The 25,730-nt window shown below is 36.6% G+C and overlaps 1 protein-coding gene and 1 pseudogene across 3 annotated transcripts in view; one reads left to right on the top strand and one right to left on the bottom strand.

The window, feature by feature from the left end:
• The first annotated feature begins 14,606 nt into the window (after positions 1-14,606).
• LOC149848757 (eukaryotic peptide chain release factor subunit 1-3 pseudogene) lies at positions 14,607-19,218 on the top strand (annotated as a pseudogene). The gene is made up of 3 exons (XR_016430406.1): positions 14,607-14,696; positions 16,884-18,318; positions 18,835-19,218. The product of XR_016430406.1 is annotated as a eukaryotic peptide chain release factor subunit 1-3 pseudogene (transcript).
• Positions 19,219-21,870: 2,652 nt separating this feature from the next.
• LOC149848756 (protein ORANGE, chloroplastic-like) overlaps positions 21,871-25,730 on the bottom strand; it is a 95,464-nt gene continuing 91,604 nt past the window's right edge. For both annotated transcript variants that reach the window (XM_089997258.1, XM_089997267.1), the window contains 2 exons: positions 23,161-23,297; positions 21,871-22,339 (listed from right to left, as the gene is read on the bottom strand). In XM_089997258.1, the coding sequence (XP_089853384.1) occupies positions 22,262-22,339; positions 23,161-23,297 (215 nt within the window). In that variant the 3' untranslated portion in view covers positions 21,871-22,261. The remainder of the gene's footprint in view (positions 22,340-23,160; positions 23,298-25,730) is intronic.

The raw sequence follows: 25,730 nt of genomic DNA, 5'->3' as shown, positions 1-25,730 counted from the left end.
ATATTTCATGAATTTACATTCATTCTCATTTTTCGAATTAACCACGCCTCCATAGTAGAAATTCTATCTATTTCTTTAGAATTCAAGATTATCTATGATTTATTCTTAGAGAAACTCGCCTACTCATGTCATCATCTGATATCATTACACAAATGCTTTTGAATAGTTTTGTATAAAATTTTTCAAAGCAATATTTTTCTTTAAGCTCTTATTATATTTTTATTTATTTATTTTTCTGAGCACTATGTCAATTTTCAGATTTCGTGACCCATGTAACGAGCTTTAGTGTAATACCCATGAATTTTATCAGATAAATAAACTTGAAATTTTGGTCGTTAAGATGGTACAATGGTGGTAATTGTCCTCCACAGCAAAAGGGTCAGAATCGGGTTTGCCAGAAGTGCAATCGGTTCCACTACGGGCAACCTTACCTTAGGGACATCGGTGCATTCTCTACTGTGGAAGGATGGGTCATTATGCTCATCAGTGTCATAAGAAGTTGGCGGACATGCAGAAGCGAAACGCCGGAGGAGGGCAACAACAACAACAACCATTTCAGCAGCAACAGGCACCACAACAAAATGCCCAGAAGAGGGTGCCTGGACGCATATATGCCACCACTACAGAAGAGTTAGAGAAAGAAAATCTAGTACAAGGTACAATACTTGTTAATGGCCATGCTGCACTTGTTCTTTTTTATTGTGGTGCTACACATTCGTTTATATCCATAGAGTTTTCAAAACTACTCGGTGCACATACCGAATCTCTGGAACATGTATTAGATGTGTATAATCCTATAAGATATAATTCTATATGTATAAACTGCATCTCTGATGTAGCGATTGTTCTGAAGGAGCAGAATTTACCTACTGACCTAATCCTACTCGATATGACTGAATATGACATCATATTGGGGATGGATTGGTTATATAAACATTATGCCAATGTTTTCTACCGCCAAGGGAAAGTGGTCATGTCTCAACCAGGATCGCCAAAGGTTGAATTTAGACTCTTCAGACCTACGATAAAGACCCGAATAATATCAGTATTAAAGGTTCAGAAGTATATACGGCAAGGGTGCCGAGCATTCCTAGTGAATGTATTTTCCTGTGAGCCAAAGGTCACACCACTAGAAGAACTAGAAGTGGTTCGTGAATTTTTGGAAGTGTTTCCCAATGAGTTGTCTGAACTGCCTCCACAACGTGAGGTGAATTTTCATATTGAGTTAGTGTCTGGGATGACACCGATCTTGAAAGTGCCCTATCGTATGGCCTTAGTGGAGTTGGAAGAACTAAAGAGACAACTCAAAGAATTGATGGAGCAAAGCTTCATTAGACCTAGTGTGTTACCATGGGGAGCACCAGTTCTCTTTGTAAAGAAAAAAGATGGGTCTATGAGGTTGTGCATAGACTATCGGATGTTGAATCAACCAACCATTAAGAATAAATATCCCTTACCTCGCATCAAAGATTTATTTGATCAATTGCAAAAGGCTAAGGTATTCTCCAAGATCAACCTCAGATCTGGATATCACCAGCGCCAAATTAAGGACGATGATATTCTAAAAATGGCCTTCAGAACAAGGTACAATCACTACAAGTTTATGGTTATGCCATTCGGATTGACAAATGCTCCCACCGTATTCATGGATTTGATGAATTGAGTATTCTGAGCATACTTGGATACTTTTGTGATTGTCTTCATTGACGATATACTTATATACTCTGAAAGTAAAAAGCAACATCAGGATCATTTGAGGATTGTATTAGAGACTCTCAAGGAACACCAGTTGTTCACAAAATTCTCCAAATGTGAATTATGACTTGAGAGGGTCAAGTTCTTAGGCCATGTCATATCAAAAGATTGAGTATCGATGGACCCAGCGAAGGTTGAAGCTGTATTAAATTGGGGTCAACCGAAGAATATAAGCGACATACGGAGTTTTCTCGGCCTGGCAGACTACTATAGAAGGTTTATTTAGGACTTTTCACAGATTGCCATGCCCATGACCAAGCTGTTGAGGAAAGAAAAGATAAACACTAATTAGAACAATTTAGGTATCACATTGAGTAGACTTAGTATATTGCCAATCTTACATATTCTTGTAGAATGTATTTCTTTACTCCCAACATGCTTTAGAAATGGTAATTGTGAGACGATTTATTTTCTGTTGTAATCGTTATATGAAAATTTTGCATGTTAGTATATCTGGGTAGTTCTTACTTATTTTATTTAATAATACTGAAAATCACACAAGGCACCCACATCACATGCTTGACACCTGTTATACCTGCGAGAAATTTTACAGAAATTCCTAGTTAGACAATTGTAGTCTAATTTCTATAAATTTACTATTTTTAGGTGAAGAATAGGGTTTATGAGCGATTGCTGGATGAGGCGTTGATCGAGACTTGATCTACTTGTTCCCAGGTTGTCCTACTTTCTTTTAGTTTAGATTTTGTTTGAGACTCATAACATGGAAACTTTGATGTTTAATTTCACTATTATTGAAATGAAAATAAATGGTGTGGTTTGCTCTTACTTTCCTGTATCATTCCGGAATGATTAACCTTGAAATTATTATTTATTTCTGTTGTTAAAAAAAAAATCTCAAGAATGTGTTAGAAATTTTGGGACGTTATAATTATGGTATCAGAGCCTGAGAATAATCAATCAAAGATCACGGTCGTGCCACACCCTGCAAGCACTCTGTGAGTATATTTCATTTTATTTGGTCATGTTACCTTTAAAGTATATATATGATGTATGTGTATATGTACTTGTAATAATTATAAGAATACTACAATTCATAGATTATAAATATATATTTAAACGATATTCCAAACACGTAAATATTAGTGGACGTGAAGGAATTACTGTTGACCTGGTCCTACTAGATATTACTAAATATGAGGATATATTGGATATGGATGAGTTATTTGAATATTACGCCAACGTTATATACTGTCAATGTTAGATGCTAATATTATGGTACCGACGAAACCACATAGGAACCGGAGGCTAGTATGCGAGAAAAATACCTTAGTCTCTTTCGAGTAGTCCTTGTATGTGAATTTCGAGGACAGAATTCTTTTTAGGAGAAAATGATGTAATACCCATGAATTTTATCAGATAAATAAACTTGAAATTTAGGTCGTTAAGATGGTACAATGGTGGTAATTGTCCTTTGCAGCAACAAGGACAGAATCGGGTTTGCCAGAAGTGCAATCGGTTCCACTACGGGCAACCTTGCCTTAGAGACACCAGTGCATGTCTCTACTGTGGAAGGATGAGTCCTTATGCTCGTCAGTGCCACAAGAAGTTGGCAGACATGCAGAAGCGAAACACCAGAGGAGGGCAGCAACAACAACAACCATTTCAGCAGCAGCAGACACCACATAAAAATGCCCAGAAGAGGGCGCCTGAACGCGTATATGCCACTACTACAAAAGAGTTGGAAAAAGGAAATCTAGTACAAGGTACGATACTTGTTAATGGCCATGCTGCACTTGTTCTTTTTTATTGTGGTGCTACACATTCGTTCATATCCATAGAGTTTGCAAAACTACTCGGTGCACATACCGAATCTCTGAAACATGTATTAGATGTGTATAATCCTATATGATATAATTCTATATGTGTAAACTACATCCCTGATATAGCAATTGTTCTGGAGGAGCAGAATTTACCTGCTGACCTAATCCTACTCGATATGACTGAATATGACATCATATTGGGGATGAATTTGTTATATGAACATTATGCTAATGTTCTCTGTCGCCAAGGGAAAGTGGTCATGTCTCAACCAGGATCGCCAAAGGTTGAATTTAGACTCTCCAGACCTACGTAAAGGCCCGAATAGTATCGGTATTAAAGGTTCAGAAGTATATACGACAAGGGTGTTGAGCATTCCTAGTGAATGTATTTTCCTGTGAGCCAAAGGTCACACCACTAGAAGAACTAGAAGTGGTTCGTGAATTTTTGAAAGTGTTTCCCGATGAATTGCCTGGACTACCTCCACAATGTGAGGTGGATTTTCATATTCAGTTAGTGCCTGAGATGACACCGATCTTGAAAGTGCCCTATCGTATGGCCCCAGTGGAGTTGGAAGAACTGAAGAGACAACTCAAAGAATTGATGGAGTAAGACTTCATTAGACCTAGTGTGTCAACATGGGGAGCACCAGTTCTCTTCGTAAAAAAGAAAGATGGGTCTATGAGGCTATGCATAGACTATCGAATGTTGAATCAGGCAACCGTCAAGAATAATTATCCCTTACCTCGCATCGAAGATTTATTTGATCAGTTGCAAAAGGCTAAGGTATTCTCCAACATCGACCTCAGATCTAGATATCACCAACTCCGGATTAAGGATGATGATATTCCAAAAACGGCCTTCAGAACAAGGTACGGTCACTACGAGTTTGTGGTTATGCCATTCAGATTGAAAAATGCTCCTGCCGCATTCATGGATTTGATGAATCGGGTATTCAGAGCGTACTTGGATACTTTTGTGATCATCTTCGTTAACGATATACTTATATACTCTGAAAGTAGAGAGCAACATCGGGATTATTTGAGGATTGTATTAGAGACTCTCAAGGAACACCAGTTGTTCGCAAAATTCTCCAAGTGTGAATTCTGGCTTGAGAGGGTCATGTTCTTAGGCCACGTCATATCAAAAGATGGAGTATCGGTGGACCTAGCGAAGGTTGAAGCTGTATTAAATTGGGGTCAACCAAAGAATATAAGCGACATACGGAGTTTTCTCGGCCTGACAGACTACTATAGAAGGTTTATTCAAGACTTTTCACGAATTGCCATGCCCATGACCAAGTTGCTGAGGAAAGAAAAGATAAACACTAATTAGAACAATTTAGGTATCACATTGAGTAGACTTAGTATATTGCCAATCTTATATTATCTTGTAGAATGTATTTCTTTACTCCCAGCATGCTTTAGAAATGGTAATTGTGAGACGATTTATTTTCTGTTGTAATCGTTATATGAAAATTTTGCATGTTAGTATATATGGGTAGTTCTTACTTGTTTTATTTAATAATACTGAAAATCACACAAGGTACCCACATCACATGCTTGGCACCTGTTATACCTGCAAGAAATTTTACAGAAATTTCTACTTAGACTGTTGTAGTCTAATTCCTATAAATTTACTATTTTGAGGTGAAGAATAGGGTTTATGAGCGATTGCTGGATGAGGCGCTGATCGAGACTTGATCTACTTGTTCCTGAGCTATCCTACTTTCTTTCAGATTGGATTTTGTTTGAGACTCATAACGTGGAAACTCTGATGTTTAATTTCACTATTATTGAAATGAAAATAAATGGTGTGGTTTGCTCTTACTTTCCTGTATCATTCCAGACTGATTAACCTTGAAATTATTATTTGTTTCTGCTATTAAAAAAAAAATCCTTAAGAAATTGTGTTAGAAATTTCGGAGCATTACATTTAGGCTAGTGACTTCGAGGCTAGACGACCTTAGGGCACTAGACACAGTGCCCCTCAGACTTAATCACTCGAGTTACTACACCCTAGATTTTCATAGCTATTTGTAGTTTTTCTCCTTGTCGTATATAATGTCTTCACTGACAGAGTTTTCTAATGGATCCATGTAGCGAGCTTTAGGCCGGTAGCTCCCACACTAGATGGCTTTAGGGCACCAGATATATAACACCTCTCAGACTTAATTGCTCAAATCCAAAAGGCTTCATGTGTTGGCTAGACAGAAAGTTTTGATAGTCCTAGCTGCCCTATTCGTTTGATCACAGACACTTCAACTCGTGTCTAAACCCAGCTATTAAGGATCCTATTCGCATGAGTGCAGGCACTTCAACTTGTGTCCTAGCCCAGCTACTAAGGATGATACAACTAAAAAAATCAAAACACTATACATGTGCTCATTCTTTTCTTTACTTACTAACATTGCACGTTTAAAAAAAAAAATAAGTGCCTCTATATCCGTAGAAATTAAAGTAGAATCTAACAATTATAAACAAGTATTTTCTTCAAAAGCCACATAAATAACTTATTCATTTAAATCCATTTCGAAAAAAAATATTTGCATGGGGCTTAAAAATTCTCTCAAAATGCCAAAGACATGAAAAAACAATCATATATTGTTGAAAATTGCTTAAAAAATGCCTAACTTTATAAGTTTTAATAAAATTAATACATGGACAAAAAAAATTGAGTTATGCATCATACCCTCCCCCCATGCTTGAATGTCACTGTCCTCAGTGGCACTCCCCCATACTTAAACGAAACTATATGAATGCATGAGTGCACACAAAGAACAACATGAAAGGAAAAAAGGATAGATACAACCTGATATTTATGTTGGAACTCGCTTGATAAGATGCCTCATTCTGCACTACCATGTGCATGTAGGGCTCCTCAATGACCTGTATTCTAAAGAAAAACTCATACACATTGAAGCACATCAAATCATAATATATGCATGTATCTATCCTAATTCTATCTAAAGTAAACAAAAAAAATCATTCTATCTACCATGAGTTGCCTCTTATGCAGCGTTACATTTTAAGTCTTCAACCAGACTCAGAAACTACTAGCCCTCGTAGTCAATAAGATCGATGGACTCAATGTCATGTCCCTCTCCAAGGTTTGAGATATAGGGCTTCAACCTTTGCCCATTTTGGTGTAAGTTTATGCAAGCATTTGCGCTTGTTTGATGCTTTTTATTTTTATTTTAAGACAATAAAGGTGTGATTTTGTCTGAAATACTTAGATTTATCTCTTATTCCCTGAGTTTGACCTGGACTTCACCATTAGTGTGAACCGATTTTTATTATTTGGTGTTTTTGCACAAAAGTTTTATTGAAAATATCCTTTTAAAAATATCATTTATAAAACTTACACCACCGTGCAGGGATAAAGGGCAAAATTTTGAGACGAGAAAGGGGTGAAGACCTTGTTTCCTGCTCCCACCCCAGTCCATTGGCATCCCTAATTAGTGTAATATCGTGTGTGTTTTCATAGTTTTAAATTCTAAATTTCTAAAATTTTGGCTAAGTGCTTTATAAAGTTGATAAAAATCATAGAAAATATCCTTAATTATAGGTGACTCAGCTGGGTCTGAGCATGACCTAGGGCCCATTGACAAGACCAAAATGAGGCAAATAATATTTGAGAAACTTTGCATTTTTAAAATTTAAAATCAATCAAAATTTAGGTTAAATTCATGCAAAATTTAGAGGCAAAAATCAGGTAAGTGTACCATTAGATGTGTCTCATAATTCTGTGAATATTGGTATGTTGTTTTTCTGAAATTGGGTTATGATTAGTCCAAAAATCACATTTTAAAAAAATGACCTCCCTCTATTATTTAGATTTTTTGGATTGGATCAGATTTGTTTAATCCAAGTTGATATGGATCTGGACCTAGTTCAGGACCCATATTGACTAGGATCTGGTCCAAGTTGGATCCATATGAATTTGGATCTTGAATCCAAATTCTGATCCAAAGTCCAAGTACAACTAACTTAAAACTTTAAAATCAATTTAAATGTTAAATTAAGAGAGAATTTTGTTGGAGAGGGGTGACACCCTCTAGAATATTTAAAAATTTTAATTATTTATTAATTAATTAATTAATAAAAACATTAATTAATTAAATTTCAAAATTATATTTATTGGATAAGGTGGAGTTTTACATGAAGTAGAACTCTACCTAGATAGGTGTTCTGGACAGGTCTCTAATATATATATATATATATATATATATATATATATATATATATATATATATATATATATATATATATATATATATATATATAATAAATAGAAGTTAAAGAGACTTTAGTAGAACTCTATCATCTAAAGGATAGAGGACTTTAGAAGGGACATCACCCTCTCTAGAAGACCTAAAAGAAATTATATAAGAGTCTAACTTGTCTCTCTCTCTCTAGATCTCATTTTCAAGAGAGAGAGAGAGAAGAAAAAAGGGAAAAGAAAGAAAGAAAGGAAGAAGAAGAAAGGATAAAGATCCATCATTTTCACCCAAGATCCTTCATTTTTTCGGTCTCTTTTCACTTCCAAATTAAGGTATTGCTTCTTCTCTAGGTTTGAACGGTAAGAAACAAGTTTAAATCAATTTCATGTAAGATTTTCAAGGAAAAAATGAAATCTGATTTTTGAAATCATGTTTAAACTCATGTTTTAAAATTTTTGTCTTGTAAATCCTTGAATGAATTAATCTTACATGCAATTTCTAGGTTTAATCAAGGGTTTAACATGATGTATTCTTAAGTTGACATATATGTTGTTAATTTCCTATTTCTAAACCTTGTTTTCATGCTAAATACGTGTGTGTGTATGTGTATATATGTATATATAAATATAAATTCTTAGCCCAGACAATTTTGGCAGGATAGGTTTTTAATCGCTTATGTTAAAAAAACAGGTATGGATGTGTGTAAACATTTACACATTCAGACCTATCAATCTTAGTGATCACTGGATATGCATAATATCAGATCTCATGGTTCATGCATAAAAGAAAATAAATTTGTATGCTCGTGTTGATATTTCTTTCTCTCTCATGTGAAATCGACATATATGGGTTATGTTATCTTTTTTATACAAAAAAATTTTGTACATGTTCATACTCTTAGCTATTCTGTTAATGGATCATGCATGCAACCGATAGTTGATTTTTTTTTCTGTTGTGAACTGACCTGCAACATGTATACTCACATGCTTGTAGATCAAGTACAAGTCTGCAACACATAGTATGTATGTGGATCTAGTATAGATCTGCAACATATCTATATGCGTGTATATCTAGCGCAAATCTGCCAAATGCTTCATGTACGCAGATTTGTGGACTATTATAAATTTTTTTTTTCGAATTGGTAATCAAACTCGTTAAACCATATAGAGGACTATTATAAAAATTCAGTTTGTTTGACTGAAGAAAATCAGATTTTAACATGCTATTCATGGACTGTTATTAACTCATGAATGTTGGATTGATAAACATATTTTTTTTTCATATCTTACTGTGAATTGTTGTATGATGGGTTGGTTCTATCCGCTTGTCATCAATTGAGTTTCACTTTATGAAACTCTGTTTTGACGCCCTATATGACTGTAAAAAAAAAAAAACTGGGACATATCCCATTAATGCTAATAAGATTATTATCATGCAATAGATGTATTCAATTTGCTGGTTATACATAGCTAATAGTTGTGCTGATATATAAGATCTATTTGTGCCAAATATGCATATCCAGCTGGTTTATTGTTAAGCATATAAATATTTGTTTTACTATCATGCATACCAAATTATTTGTCTGATTTTGCTTATCAAATTGATTTTCCATATATAAAAAAATGCTTTACTGTTATGAATACCAAAGCTATTTGATGATGTTAATATACATTCCAATTTTTTTTTTTGTTTATGCTATTTTTGAACTGCCTATAACCCTGTTTGATGTAGCCTGTTTTGACTGCATATTTAGTTTGTATTTTGGTGATTTGTCAGGGCAGCCGAGTTGCACCTGTGTGCAGCCTTAGGTTCTGTTCACGGCACACTGTCGTGCTTTGTGGACAACACACTGTTGTGCATAGTGAGAAGCACAACATGCTATTGGCAGCATGCTATTGTTTGCCTTAGTGCAGCAGTGACATGGTGATTTACAACATGTCATTGTACATGATAATATATACTTATTTATAATCAGTTCAGGCCATTCTTGGCAAGTGTACAAGCTGTCTAGACTTGTGCATTGCTTGAACACATGCAATCTGATCGGATTTGACAATGATTGCACGTGTACTCTAATCAGATTTGTTGAATGGTAGGTATTGTGTAATCTGATCAGATTTTCATGGTTTGTGGCACATGGATTTTGATCAGATTGGCAGTGTGGTATATTATGTTATATTTAGTTATATTCATATTTGAATCGTATGGACTGTAAGGTGCCATGTACTTGTGTTGAATATTAATCGTGCATGTTATGCATTCAATTAATGTGTTGCTATGGCTCATGTCATACACATTAAAAATTTTGAAATTCATTTTGATATTTGCATAAATATGATCATGTGCATGTTTGAGAGCTTATACATAAATTAGATCATGTTAATGTGTATTGCAAGCTTCTGTTTTCATGCATATGCATATTAATTTCGTGTACATTCTTATTTTGTGATGGAATGTGCATTGTAGACATGTTCTACACAAGTGTGTATATGTTCACTAAGAATTTTACATAAGATGCATATATCACTTGAGATGCTTTTGTGGTCAGATGTGAACCACTGCAGGCCATGTAGGCCTGAAGCATGTGTTGCTTTGAAAATTTATTCTGAAATTATAAGCTTTTCAAAATTAATTGCATTATTAAAATGTGATAGGCCAGAGCCCGAGTTGAGTTTTGCATGTTGATTTGCAAAACGGTCCTTATGTTAAGAACTTGAAAGTGTCTAAAAAGATAAAAGAGACCAAACAATATAATTAATTCTTTCTATATGTCCCTTCCACAGTGTGAGAATCTTAGATAGCGGATTTAGAGAAACCGTGAAGATACTAAAACTTTGTGTGTGATTGTTCCTTTGAAACCGATATGGTAGTTCACTCCCGGCTACGGTTTTAAGGAGATTTCAACTACTTTGCCTGAGGTGTTGTTGTTGACACAACTGTTGTTATTGGTATACCAAGAAAGTGACATCAATGGATATTGATTTTCCTGATGTCCCGACATTAGATATTGATTTTCAATGTTTTGATGGATGATGTTGATTCCTAATATCCATCAAGGAATAAGTGTGAAACCCAGTAATAAAATACAAATTTTGTGTTAAGCTACAACTAGGAACCTGACTTGAACTTCAGGAATTGTTGTGCCTATTTTGAGTATCTACAGGTTTAATGAAAAGTGAAAACAAAAATTATGTGCATTTAATATGGACATGCATGCAAAAAAAACTCTAATAATAACTTAATAAGTTATTTATGCATGTGTATTGAATCACACATCTTTATCGTTTTGCATTAGTTCATGTATTCATACTTATTTTGTCTCGTATAAAATTTGGTATTGCATGATACTTGTTTTAAATGCTTGAATGGTAAATTGATCATGAAATGGTTGTTGTTATATTTCTTAGAATTTATGCATGAATTTGGTTTATGCTCTTTTAATTCTGTTTGGATTTTTAGAGGAATTCGTACAAAGAACTCTAGTTCTTACCCTGTATTTCAAAATGTTTTTCAGGACCAAGAGCTCAATGATGGTGTAACTGCTACATGGAGCCTGCGAGTTTGCGTGACATGTTTTGATGTTCTTGACAGAGTGACTCTATGTTAAGGACTATTTATTTATTTTTGTTTTTATGACATTCATTAAATTGGTTAATAAAGTTGGTTATTTTTTCTTCGTTGATTCAATGCACTATCTCTTGTAGTTTGGTAGTTATTAGACCCAGGTGGAACCAGACTTGGACTAGATTTTCAGGTATGGTTTCCACTATAAGAAAAATCATACCCAGACCTGACAAGAACTACATGATCCAAACCCAAACCATACCCAGTAAAACCATATGTTTTATCATTTTTACATTGAAAATTTGTGGGTCTTAATTGGAACTCGGGTCGGGTCTGGTATAAAATTTCACTAATTATACTTGGGTCCATGTATCAAACAGACCTTTAGGTCTAGACCCAGGTTTTAATCAGGTCTTCTTATTTATCACCGTACCCAGACCCTATAGGGTTTGGTTCAGGTCGGGTCTATGTAAACTAGGTTGTTGACACCCCTAGTCTCAAAAGCCTACTACAATTTTTACAGAAATAAGCTTGTGACCAAGTGACATGGTTTTTCCTTGTTATCCATACAAAAAGTAAGGCCCTGCTTGGATGAATGGGGGCAAAACTAGTTCTTTTGGTAAACCTGGATTTTAAAGTGTTTGGCAAAATTTTGTTTGTAATAATTATTAAAAGTCAAAAATAGAAAAGAAAAAATGCATGACCACCCACTAGTCTAAAAGTGGATGGATAGTTCTGTCATTGTTGACTAGGGGTGTCAACGGGTCTGGTTTACCCGGCCTGACTTGGACCAAACCTTGTAGGGTCCAGGTATGGTGACAAATAAGAAAACCTGATTAAGACTCGGGTTCAGACCCAAAGGTCCAATTGTTATAGTTTGTGGAATTTTATATCAGACTTGGGTCTGAGCCGAGCTTCGATTAAGACCCATAATTTTTTTATGTAAAAATGATAACAAATATTATTTTATCGGGTATGGTCCAGATCTGGTTCATGTAGTTCTTATCAAGTCTAGGTACGGGTTGTCTTATAGTAAACCCGATTAGACTCGGGTTCATACCCAATACAATACCCAAAAATCTGGTCCAAGTTTGTTTCTACCTGGGTCCATACAAAACCCGACCCCTTGACACCCCTATTGCTGATTGGAACCATTCCAACCATTTTTCAATAGGCAAACAGTCAAAAAATGGCTTTAAAATACATTTTTTATAAAAACATAAAATGTATTTTAAAGGTTGATGGTGGAACAACATGGAGAGAGGGGTGGTGGTGGGTTGGAGAACCTCACCTGTTGCCTAGCATGAGCAAGTGCACGTCACCTTATGTTGGGATGTTGCAAGGACCTCCTCATCCATGTATAAAATATATATGGACCACATCATTCTCGCATAAAATATATGTAGACTTCCTCATCTACGCATAAAATATATGCAAACTTTCTCATTTTTGCAAATATTAATTATTTTTTGCTTATATTTTATGCGGACTTCGTGAGGTCTAAAAAAAATCATGGGAATTTACCTTTTAGTTAGAGGGTGCGATAAAATTAAAAAGTTTATCTTTCAAAGGATGTTTCTCCCAAACCGCTCATCAGAACAAGACAATCTTGGTGGCATTGAAAAACTAAAGCATCGATCTATCTGCCCTTTTTATTGTTTGTTAGATTTTCGACATAGGTGGCTGGAAAATAACATAGAATAATCGAGTTTGGCACAACCGTGCACGTTCATTATCTTTTTTTGGAATGTTGTCGAGGATGTATCTCATCACTCGTTTGTTATTTTACAATGATTTAGATGTCACTGAAAATGTGTTTCTGTTTAGTTTCTTTGTTCTTTTTTGTGTTTCATCGAAATCCTTCAATTTTTTGGTAAAAAATTAGTAGTGAAGTTTGCCATAGAGAAAAATTGCATATCCTAAGAGGTCTACTCATGTGAAGGTTAAAATAGTTATTTTGGCACCCAACATTTGTGGTTTTGGTCATCGGGCGAATTTTGGCAGATTGTAGGGTTTTTTGAGAAATACATCATTTTTTGTTGTACAATAGAATCATTTTTTTACTATATATACGAATTTAGTATCTTATTTGCGATGGTCATTTCAGAGTGCGAACTTCACAGAAATTCGCAACATGTTATTTGTGTAGTTTACCACATTTGCGGATTAGTTACTAAAAGGAAGTTCACATGGTATCTCGCGAATGACATAATATATATGCTAATTTAGTCAATATTTGTGAAGACACATATTTCAGTTACATGAGGCTCACAAAAAAAATCGTGCGAATTTATATTTTAGTGAGAATTTGTAATACCAGGAGAGCCTACCTATATATATCGCAAGAAACCTAGGAGGTTCACTCGTGCAAAGGGTAAAAGGGTCCTAAAGAAGTCAGGCATTTTCAAATTTGGACATGTGGCAAATTTAAAAAATTATGGGGCATTTTAGAAAACATGTCATTTTTGTAGTACAATATGGTCATTTTCTTTTTAATTTTTTTGCTACCAAATCCCATGGATATACGGATTTAATGGATATCCTAATCCCATTACATGTACAAATTTGGTAAGATCTTTACACCATCTTTATCCAAACCCGTCTAGGCAACACCCTATTAGTAGGATCTGGTATTGGCCACATCCAATCGGGATCTGAACTGTTTACATCCTTCATGGGATCTCGCTCAAATGTACTGCATACAATTTGGATTTTGATTCAAGCCAAGCACGATTAATCCAGTATTGAGTCCGTTTACACCTCTACTGAGAGTAGGGATGCAAACTGATCGGATTTGGGCTGGATCATACCAGTTCCAAGTACAAAACTCAAATGTGAACGGCAGATTTGAATATGAATCTGGATCTCCAATCCAATAAGGTAAGTTAAATCTGGATCCAAAATATATGTGGTAATACTATAACTAGGTCAAAAAAAGTAACAATGCAAGCTATTCATATGTAAAGAGTGCGATTGGATAAGATTTTGATCAGGAATCAGATTCAGCCTATAATGTTGAACTGAATCCACGACAGCCCGATTTCACAGATCCGGAACCAATCCGAGTGCGAATTCGGATATGAGCACCGATTGAACGCTTATTCCATATGACATATCGAAGTCGGATCGGATATCCCACCATACCCGATTCATTTGCATCCCTAACTGAGAGCCTTGCCTAGATCTCCGGTGGAGTGCAAGGCCATAGTAGGAACACGCTTGTGCTAATTCGTATCGGACCGATTCGTCTTTACCTTTATATCCGAACCGATCTGAACCACTTGCAGCGCCACGTACATAAACCCTAATTGGGGATCCAGAGAGAGAGAGGCGGGTGTGTTCCCATCGCTTGGCTAGGATTTTTTGCGTCTCAGAGGTCGATTTCTTCCCCTCCATTCTCTCTTTTCTGTTGTCGATTATGCGATTTCTTTTCTTTCTTTTGTTGATTTGTTGATCTGGCTTTGATGTCCATGCAGAACTCTTAGTATTCATCTATTTCTTTATAATCTGATCGCTATCGCTTGATGTATTGCGGGATGTAGTTAGATATCGCCTATGATGGTTACGTCGTCGCAAATTTCTGTTATTCATAGCTAATTTCACAGACGAAGCGTTTTTTTTTGTTTGATTTTCTGGATAGCTGGAAGGGTCTTCTGATTGAGAATCTGTTGTTGTTTTCTCCCATTTATAAATTGTTGATTCTCTGGACGGAATTGTTTCCGCTTATTGTCCCGATAGACGGCTCCTCGGATTTCCGAGCCTCTTTTCTGTTTATTCAAATCAATGAGCCTAATCATGTGTAGATTGCAAGCTCTTGAAGCTTTTGTTGCGGCTGGAATGGATCCGGTGACAATTAGTTCAATCTCTGTCTTCCATTCCAAAGTTCGACCGTTGATGTTGGTTGAAATTTGTGGTATCGTTTTCTTTGCATTCATGTATTAGATCTGTTCTTTCAGTTGTGTTGCGAGTTTTCGTGAAGAAAAGTGAGTTTCTCCTCATGTTATGTTAGTACAAGCTGCTTTAGTTGTGTGGAATTGTTTGATGTTAATAGCTTGTGTACTGTTGGCATTATATTTTTTGTTTGCCTTGTTCATAGTATCTATACTGCTAAAAGTTGTAAATAAATATTGAACAAAAAATATTTGTACTTTAATCATGGAAATATTCTTGCATCTCGATGGCAATCCCTATTGCCTGAACTAGCGCATAAGCTCGAGCAGGATCCAATGGACTCACTTTGATGCAGCACATACTTGTCCCATGTTTTATGTGTGTCAGTTTCTCCGGATATGACCTGCACCAGTATGGGTTTCTTTCATACTTGTTCAGGATCCAAACTGGTACCTCATGGACCTGATTGGGTTAAACTTACACATGCTTGGATCTGTCCCTATCTCAACTGAACGGAGGTCATTTAGCATTTTACCTTAGCCCAACTGGGTTTCCCAACCTTTATAATAACCTTGCAACCTAAAGCTTGAACATATTCCACCTGGCCATACCTTGATGGAAGGCAGAACCAATGCTATGAAAGGTCCATTTAGAAGAGTTGTAAGCTTAATAAAATTCATTCAGCAAGCATACTGGTTTCAGATTGTTGAAGGTAGATTGGAATCCTTCCAAAAACAGTCTATTCCCTAACAGAAAATATCTAATTTTTGGAATTCCATGTTTTCTTTCACATGATGAAGAGTACCATCGAGATACTGAAGGGATTGTCATTTTGTTATGATCATGGTGCAGTGTATATTAGTGTCTATTATTTGATTCTTGCTTTTCTATAAGTACCACAGAGATTATGAAGTAGATTTCTGTAATCAAGACTATCAATCTAATATTGAAGAGTAACTAGTTGGATCTAAGTACATTTTTAGAAATTGGCTTGCTAATATAGCAGCAGCAGCATGTACTGTTAGTATCTATTAAATATTATTAATTTGGACTTACTGTTAGTATCTATTAAATATTATTAATTTGGACTTTGTCATTTACATGAATGATACTTCAATAAATCAAACTGATGACATATGAGGTAACTTGCTCTTATGTTGGCTTAATATGTTGTTTTAGTTTTTATTATATAGAAATAGAAGTTATTTAGTCATGGGATTCTTTACAAAATTATGATTAGTAGTGGGAGTGAAGGAGTTGGTAAGCGTCATCACATTAGGAGTCAAGAGGGATGATATATATTGGTATTTTTGCTCTTTATTCTGCTTTAGTCTGATACCTTTAACTTCCTATCATGTTAGGAGTCAAGTGAGGACTGTTTGGTCTTCAAATTTTGTATCAGTATCATTAATAGTTTACCATCCTCCTTCCATTTATGTAACGTTTTGCAACAGAATTTTGTTATCATGCAGTTTTTGTTTCTATGAAGTGCAGTTTGGAAACATCCTGTATTTTGAGTCTTTGACTTACCATGAACGGATATTACCCTGGTTTGATAAACTTAGCATGGAAGTTTCCTTTTTTCTTCTTTTTTTTCTCTTAATGTGTTGTTGTCTAGTACTTCTTGTCGATGCTAACATTCTTCAATTGTTTGATATTTTTGATAATGCAGGATAATTTATTAGCATCTCTCACCATGGCTGATGTGCATGAAACTGATAAAAATATTGAAATATGGAAGATCAAGAAACTAATTAAGGCACTTGAGTCTGCTCGTGGCAATGGCACCAGCATGATTTCTTTGATCATGCCACCACGGGATCAAATATCTCGGGTTACTAAGATGTTAGGTGATGAGTTTGGGACAGCATCGAACATCAAGAGTAGAGTGAATCGACAATCTGTGTTGGGTGCCATCACCTCTGCTCAGCAGAGGCTGAAACTTTACAATAAGGTTCCTCCAAATGGGTTGGTGCTGTATACAGGAACTATCGTAACTGAAGATGGAAAAGAAAAGAAGGTTACAATTGATTTTGAACCTTTCAAACCCATTAATGCTTCTCTTTATCTTTGTGACAACAAGTTCCATACTGAAGCTCTGAACGAACTTTTGGAGTCTGATGATAAATTTGGTTTCATAGTCATGGATGGTAATGGGACTCTTTTTGGCACTTTAAGTGGTAATACTCGTGAGGTGCTTCATAAGTTTACTGTTGATCTTCCCAAAAAACACGGAAGAGGAGGGCAATCTGCTCTGCGTTTTGCTCGACTTCGAATGGAGAAGCGCCACAATTATGTTCGGAAGACAGCAGAACTTGCTACACAGTTCTTCATTAATCCTGCCACAAGTCAACCTAATGTTTCTGGCTTGATATTAGCTGGTTCTGCTGACTTCAAGACAGAGTTGAGTCAGTCGGATATGTTTGATCAACGTCTCCAGACAAAGATACTGAATGTGGTTGACGTTTCCTATGGAGGGGAAAATGGTTTTAATCAGGCCATTGAATTGTCAGCTGAGATACTCTCAAATGTAAAGTTTATACAGGAAAAAAAATTGATAGGGAAGTATTTTGAAGAGATCAGCCAGGATACAGGAAAGTATGTGTTTGGAGTCGAGGACACCTTGAAGGCTTTGGAAATGGGTGCAGTAGAGACATTGATTGTGTGGGAGAATCTGGATGTCAACAGATATGTGATCAAGAACAGTGTGTCTGGTGACATCGTTATAAAGCATTTGAATAAAGAACAAGAGTCTGACCAGAATAACTTTCGGGACCAGGCTTCTGGTGCTGAGTTAGAAGTTCAAGAAAAAACATCTCTGTTGGAGTGGTTTGCCAACGAGTACAAGCGTTTTGGCTGTACCCTGGAGTTTGTTACCAACAAATCGCAGGAGGGGTCCCAGTTTTGTAGAGGGTTTGGTGGTATTGGTGGTATCCTTCGCTATCAGCTTGATATAAGGTCATTTGATGACCTGTCTGACGATGGAGAAGTGTACGAGGATTCAGACTAGCAATCAATTTTTTCAGAACAGGGCTTGTGCAGGATTATCCTGTGCTCGCCCAGGCGTTGGTTGTCACATAATCCATTTTGTAATTGCGAATCTCAAGGTTGGGTAGCTTCTTCTTCTTTATCCTTTTGTTCTTTTATATTCACGTCTTCTTTAACATAGGATGACCGAGCTATGGAACTCCTTAAATGGTTTGAATAGTTCTATGACTTTCAGGGCCAATGGAAAACCCTTTTTGCCAGACCTTATGCCCAGCCAGGTGTTACCTTTTTGGGGGTGGGTTGAACATTGTTTCTCAAAGTCATCTTTACCAGTGGATACTAGATCATGTTTTTTCTCTGAAGTATTTATGCTCCATCCTATCATTTAATTTAAGGAGTTTGCGTTTTTATTTTAGCTTTATTAACAGTATGCTGCATGCATGGTTTGTATTTTCGCTAACATTTGGTTTTAGTTTGTTATGCTAAAATTAGGATCTAGATTAAGAACTGTTCTCTCTGTACATCGTTCAAGCTTAATTTTCTGGTCTGCCTCTTCATTTAGCTCCTATCAACAGCATGGTGCGTGCATCAAGTTTTGCTACACAATCTGGTTTTAATTTGTTGTCTAAAATCAGGACAAATGTGGCAATCAACTGCGTATGGAGATCAAAGCAGCTGGAAGGTGATGGCTTAGCCTGGCATATAGTTGATGCATCTAGATATGGCGTGACTTGCTATTTTGACAGTTCATCATGGTACAGATTTCTCTAGATTGGGGCTGAGGTTCGTGACAGACTAAGGATTGCTAGCAGAATGTTTACTTTTTTCTGTCGTTTTTTCCATTGGGATGTAGCAAGTACAATAAAATCTTGGGCACTTATGTTTTTTCTGTTGTACCGGAGAGGTATTTTGGCTTTTGCTGTTTGTTGGCTCGTCTTGTGCTTACTGGCTGGTGTGGTTTTATGGTTAAAGAACGCCTTGTACTATCATTCTCTGCAATGTTGAGGCGATTTTTGAAAGTTGATTTTGCAAAACAAACATGATAGGCAGTATTTCAGTTTTTTCCATCTGCATCTCTTCTGTGGTATTGGTGGTGGTTATTAATTCATCAGCTATGGGCATGCCGCAACTCAACTTCCTCTTGGATCCTGCTAATGTGTATCAATGGTTCATTATTGAGTTCATAACCATCAGAATCCTAGACCCAGTTAGCTAGACTAGCGAAGTTGTTCCTTTGAAGACTCGGAACCTTTGCCTGATATGCTAAATTGCGATTATGGTAAGCCACAGTAAGTAGGCCTCTTCATTGAGGTTCCCCTGATTCCATTTGGTGAGCTTGCTTGCAGTATATTTGAATTTAGTTAATTCCTCTTTTGTACTGTTGACAATTTACATCTTGTCTTCAATTTTTTTTTTGCAATACTTAGTGATCATGATAGTAGTTGATATCGATAATGATAATTCTGGTTTGATTATGATGTGAATGTCATGATGTTTGCAAAGGTGAGAGATGATGGTGACCATTCTGGCCAACTTGTGACCCCAAGGGGTTTGGTGTAGTGGGATGGGGCCTAGACTGTTTGATGGGCAGTCTAGGTTCAAATCCCATGGGCGCCAACCCCCTGCGTAATCAGAAGCTTGGCGACTCCCTGGTGTTGAGGGATAAGCCCTTGGAGTTTTATGCCGTATGTCCGGCGTAGCCAGCCTGGCTATGTCTATGCATCTGGGGCTGTTTCTTGAGTAAAAATAAAATATATGCTGGCCAACTTGAGTGTGATGATGGTACTGGGATGCTTTCTCGTTTGAGCATGTGTAGTCGTTTGTTTCCGTGTTCACCCTTATTCCTCGAATAACGAATGATGTAGCTGCCAAGGAGTGTAGAAACTAGAAATAGTAAAGCAAAATATAAAAACAGTTCTTTTAATCCTGATAGGAAGCGAGAAGCAAGAAAATGAATGAGAAAGGAACTAACAAGCATTTAAGAAGCAGCTTCCTAGTTCCTAGGGGTGTAACTGGGTCGGTTCGGGTCTTATCAGACCCAATTTTGAATCGGGTCTAAAAGTTAGACCCAATCCCGACCCAGTCTAATTCAGGTCTGGGTCCGGCTTTGGGCATGGCTTAAACTTGTGGACCCATATCGGTTACGGCTCAAGTCTTCAACATACCCATTTTTAATTGGGTATAAGAATTAGACCCAGACCTGACTGATTTTGATTTGGGCCCAGGTTCGGATTTGGGTATGGCTAAAAAATGATGTCCTGTATGGGGTAATGGGTTCGGGTATGGTTGGGTTTGGGTTTCAACTCGTGTCTCGATATGATTAGTAATATAAAGCTAATTACCTGCCAATCAACAAATATGTAATTAATGGAAACATCTATTCATTAAGAAGATTATATGTTAACAAATGAGAAGCTTATTAACTATTTTAAGCAATAGTAGGTTGGGTTTCAACGCGTTTGGTTCAGGTTGGTTCATGTATAAAATGGGTTTGAGTACATAATTAACTCGGGTTCAGGCCGGTTCAAATATGAAGGAAATTTGAGTTCAGTTTGGTTCAATTATAAAATGGGTTCAGGCACATAATCAGTTCAGGTTTGAGTCAGTTTGGTTTTACATTATGTGGAACCATTTGGGCCGGATGTAAGATGCAGGTAGGGTCCAAGCGAGTTCAGGTCTTCATTTATAATACCCAAAACCCAACCTGTTTTTGTTACAGTTCCATATTTTGGACCTGACCTGAACCCATCGATCTACTAAAATCAGGTTGAGTTGGGTATAATTGTTCGGGAAGTTAGGTCGGGTTGGGACCCAACCCAATTACATCCCCTACTAGTTCCTATGCAAAATCCTCTTTGGAAAGTGGAAACTGGGATTGCAAGGGCATAGATCATGTTGAGTTTTTCCTTTGTCTAGATGGGCTTTTCAAAGTTTAGCTGCAAGACGAAGCATGAATCGCCCTCTAACACATAAATAGCATCTTTGGCAATGAAAAGAAACTGAAAAAAAAAAATCTGAAAGCTGATCTACAATCTGAATTGTGCATTCATGCATGCAAATCACAACATTAGATTCAATCTGGTTCAGTTCTCTATCCAAATCACAACACAGAATTTCTTCACCCTGTATGCATAAATTGCTTGAAGGCTGGTGATGCATCAAGCAATGACCCAAGATACATGGTACATTGGTTTGGTGACAAGACCTGAATGTTTTACTTGCTACTTCAAGAATAAACTTCAAAGTATCACAACAAGAAGAAGAAAAGAAATGAGAAATAATTTCTAGGTCTGGTTGTAGGCTTGAGCAAGAAGCATCGACAGTGCTGAGAAGTGCAACATGATCAAACTTCCTGAAAAAACCTCTTAATATTTTTCTATTCATTTCGAAAGCATCATTAGGATTTTGTACAATTGGCAGAGTGAGTTGATAGACTTGAGTTCTGGGTCACCACATAGATGCTCAGAAGAGCATAATGACTTTTTTTTCAATGGTGCAACAAAATGTACATCTTTCACATACACAATTACTACCATCAGTTTGCAAATCACTGATACTGATAAACCGCACAGATCACCATGTCTTGTCCAGAGCAGTTCTTATAAGCCATTGTTCCTGAATCAACTCCATATAACCAGTAAATATGCAATCACCAAATTTAGAGGCTCATAAATGAGAAATATCTTTTTCCACTATTAACATGAAGATTACATTTGGCATTCAGAAACCAGAAGGTAAAAAAGCTGATCAATGAGGTGTCAAATTTATCCTTCAGCATCAAGGCCTAGGTACAACCTAGTGCAGTTTATCAACAATCTGACGTTTATTTGCATATCCTAAGGGTAGAGAACTCATGTCATTTATGTTGACAATATGAAAGAACAGTAGATAATTAGGTGATCCTCACTCTTTATCCCAACAATGATACAAGGGCCAAATATATTAGAAAAACTACAAAAGTTGCATCATACAACCATGTACAAGAACGAGTCAAACTGAAGTGCTAGATCTTCCCGAGAATGACAACTAGAATCAACTGATAAGCTGATTATTATGACATCACTAATCAAATGGGTCAATCCGTGGATCGTGTTCACTTGCCATAGCCATTCCAGTGCAAAGGCAGGTTGGACACATAACCTGCAACATCATAGACACACACACATCAGAAAAACAGGGCCTTCAAGTTTTTTTGTATTAATTTGAACACCTGTCTTTATAATGTTAGAAAAACATTTTATCCTGATGTTTCATTGAACCAAGCTGCAGGTGATGATTGACATCTGATCAGTTCCACTTTAGTTCAGCCTTTTGAGCTATGTCACATGGGTGCGGGTGCGGGTGCAGCGCAATTTCAAAAATTTTGGACACGGGGACTCGGCTATATATATATATATATATATATATATATATATATATATATATATATATAAAAGACTCGGTCAAAGTTGTGCGGTCAGCGGGCAGGGGTCCAGGGGGGGCCGCCGCCCCCCCCCCCCCCCCCCCCCCCCCCCCGCAAGATTTTTTTTTTTTAATTCTGTAGCCCAGAAATTTTTTTTTTTAAAAATTCCATAAAATGGACCACAATGACCCTGGGTGTGTTGACCGCACCCAGGGTTGGGTTGACTGAGTCCGAGCCGCACCCGTGTCGGTGTGTGTTGACGCGGGTGCGTCGACCTTGGAGCCGAGTCCGTCTGACATAGCTTTTGAGAATGGTTTTATACGAAATTTCAGCAAATGGCACAAAATTAGTTGTGTTGTTATTACTAACTGCATAATAAACAACATGAGTGCAAAACTAAACATTGATGGCCTCTAACATGATGCACATAACAGTGAGAAATAAATGTCAAAAGTCTCCATTTTATCAGAAACCCAGTATTTGATGGTATCTATACAAATGTCCAGCCACCATTTGAATATGTAGTTGCATAAAAAGGGAAAGACTGCAGAATCATCACCTTTCCAGCACCTGAACAGTTTGGACACCGTTCTGTCTTGGGTGAACCTAGAGGCTGATCAGAACCTTCAGCTATAGCAACTGGCTTTATTAGAATGAGGGTTCCTGTGCTTGAACAGCGAGCACAAGCCAAATATCCTGCAAAGAGTCAGAATAATTTTCCCTTAGCAACCAAGTAAATGCACCTTCATTATCATTCAACCAACGAAAAGGATCAAGCACATAAGGAACTCACCAGAAAGGATCACACACCTAATTGCATTAAATAATATGTACATCCTTTTGCTAATATATGTATATCTATTTCATGCATCAGGACAATGTTTGTTTGAACTTTCAGCTGTTGTAAAATAGAGACGGATGATTGAGATCAATACCAAAAGACAGATATGGTCCTTTAGAAGAATAATATGAGAAATGGGAAAATCAAAGCATCTCATAAAGAGCTTCATCTTAAATGAAGAGTAAAAACTTCACCCCAAAGTATCAACGAATCACACAGGAAGCTATTGAGAAATGGGAATTAATCCCTAACATTGCCCAGAATAGATCAGTGGGCAACATTAAAGAGACGGTCATAAGAGGTTTGCTTAGTCACAGTCATTCATCTTGAAAGATGGATGGGTATCATAAGTGCAACCCCGTAGAGAGTGGGTTTAGTCTGCTATCCATAGCGTAAGATGGTTTCTTTCCATAAAGGAATCATACAATTATCATTTAACTCGTACTTCCTGCAGCAAATTCTGAACTTCTATCCTCTCAAAATGTTGAGCAATTTTACCACATTTGACTGAGATATCATTTTAATTCTTTCTTGGCTTGCAACAAAATAAGTTTAAAATTTTGGTCAAAAGAATAAAATGTTTGATATCTACATTTTTTTACCCGATTCCTTCCTGTGTAAGAAACTCATGGGGTCAAGATAACTGTTTTCTGGTATCTCGTCCTGTATCATAATCCCCTCAAACAACCACTCTTTTCAAACTTTTTCCAACTTCAGGCTGGCACATAAACCATATCACTTGGTTATAGCTGATCCGATGTATAAAGAAAACCCATTAATATCAAGTTGTTTGGATTCACCAACTATAAATATGTTTCAGTGCCAAAAATGATGCACTTGCAGGGAAACGTCTTCATAATTATATCATGAGCAGATTTTCTGAATCAAGCATAGCTCTGAGAAAATCTGATAACTCAAAGAAATGTATGGGACCCCTGACAACAATAGAATCTCTAATATTGATTGCTGGGAACTAGATAAATGGTACGGATGACCTGAATTATTTAAAGGTATAACTGCAAGATAGAACAACTCCTGATGTGTGATCATACATGAATATATGGATCTACCGACTGACACTCAACATGTGATCCCTAACCTGATATCTTTTCCAGTGTGGGTATTTTCCTCCAAAGAAGATATATTTAGGTTCACCTCATGGCCCTTTTTAGTTGAAATGCATTTAACAATCTTATTGTTTGACACACAACAATGTTATAAAGACTAACAGGCCACATCATAAGTGAATGATTTGTCAGGAAAGGCTAGAAGAGAGAAAGAGACAGAGGGAGAACAAAGGAAAGACAATGGAAGATGGATAGAAAGAGGAAGAGATGGAGAAGTGAGAACAGGAAAAATCTATCTATTCCATACGTGTTACAAGCATATTTATGGTAATCTTGACACAAGATATTACATGCATATCTGTGTGTATGAAAAAAGCCTATACATACAAGACCTATACTCCAAAAACCAGAAGGAAAAATATAGAGTTTGGATACATAGATTTCACATTCCCCATGGAAAAAACTTCTGCAACTACAGTTTACCAGCCTATACAGCCAACTTATGCAACTTTCCTATGTTTTCTCAAGTAACAATCTTGAAGAGATACCTGACAGAGGGCATTATAAGGTGATCAACTGCTGGCACTAAAAGAAAAGCCAATCAAACTGCAGAGATGTTCATATTTCATGTGATCTTCTTCCTTCTCCATTTATTCTCGCATTTCTTTCACAAAAGCTTTTTACATAAATGAGAAGGAAGTTGATCTAATCCAATTGAATTATCGGACTTGCAAACTGAAAAACAATAGTTGCATTATGAAATTCTATTTCTACACAAATGTGCATTCAGTAAATTTGCACCAGTTCTCAAAAAGAGCAAAGATACAATTTGCTTGATCTCTGTGTATCACACTTGCAGTAAACAAGGGAATAATTCTTCTCTGTTACGAAATATGATTTGATGTTATTCTTTATCACTCAGGCTACTTGATGTACCAACCCACCTGCCCAGTTATAAGGTTTACTTTTGTTTAAAGAGGAGAAAATCACTCTACAATCTGAGCAACTCATGTTCCCCTTCCCTAACAAAAGAAGGCCTGAGACTTTTCTCCCATGTGGTTTTCTAAAATATTATTTTCACTTTCACCAAAAGGACTTTCCTCAGAATCCAGCCATTAAAATCGAAGCACAATTTCCTCTCACATTATGGTCCAATAAACCATCTTGATGGCTGAAAACTATGCCCAAGAGTGTGTTTACATCAATTAGCTCTGCATCTTT

Source organism: Nuphar pumila, chromosome 1 (genome assembly GCF_984573655.1).
Source record: "Nuphar pumila chromosome 1, dmNupPumi1.hap1.1, whole genome shotgun sequence".
Taxonomy (NCBI): domain Eukaryota; kingdom Viridiplantae; phylum Streptophyta; class Magnoliopsida; order Nymphaeales; family Nymphaeaceae; genus Nuphar; species Nuphar pumila.
The sequence above is the reverse complement of the archived record's forward strand: the minus strand, read 5'-3'. Positions and strand labels throughout refer to the sequence as shown.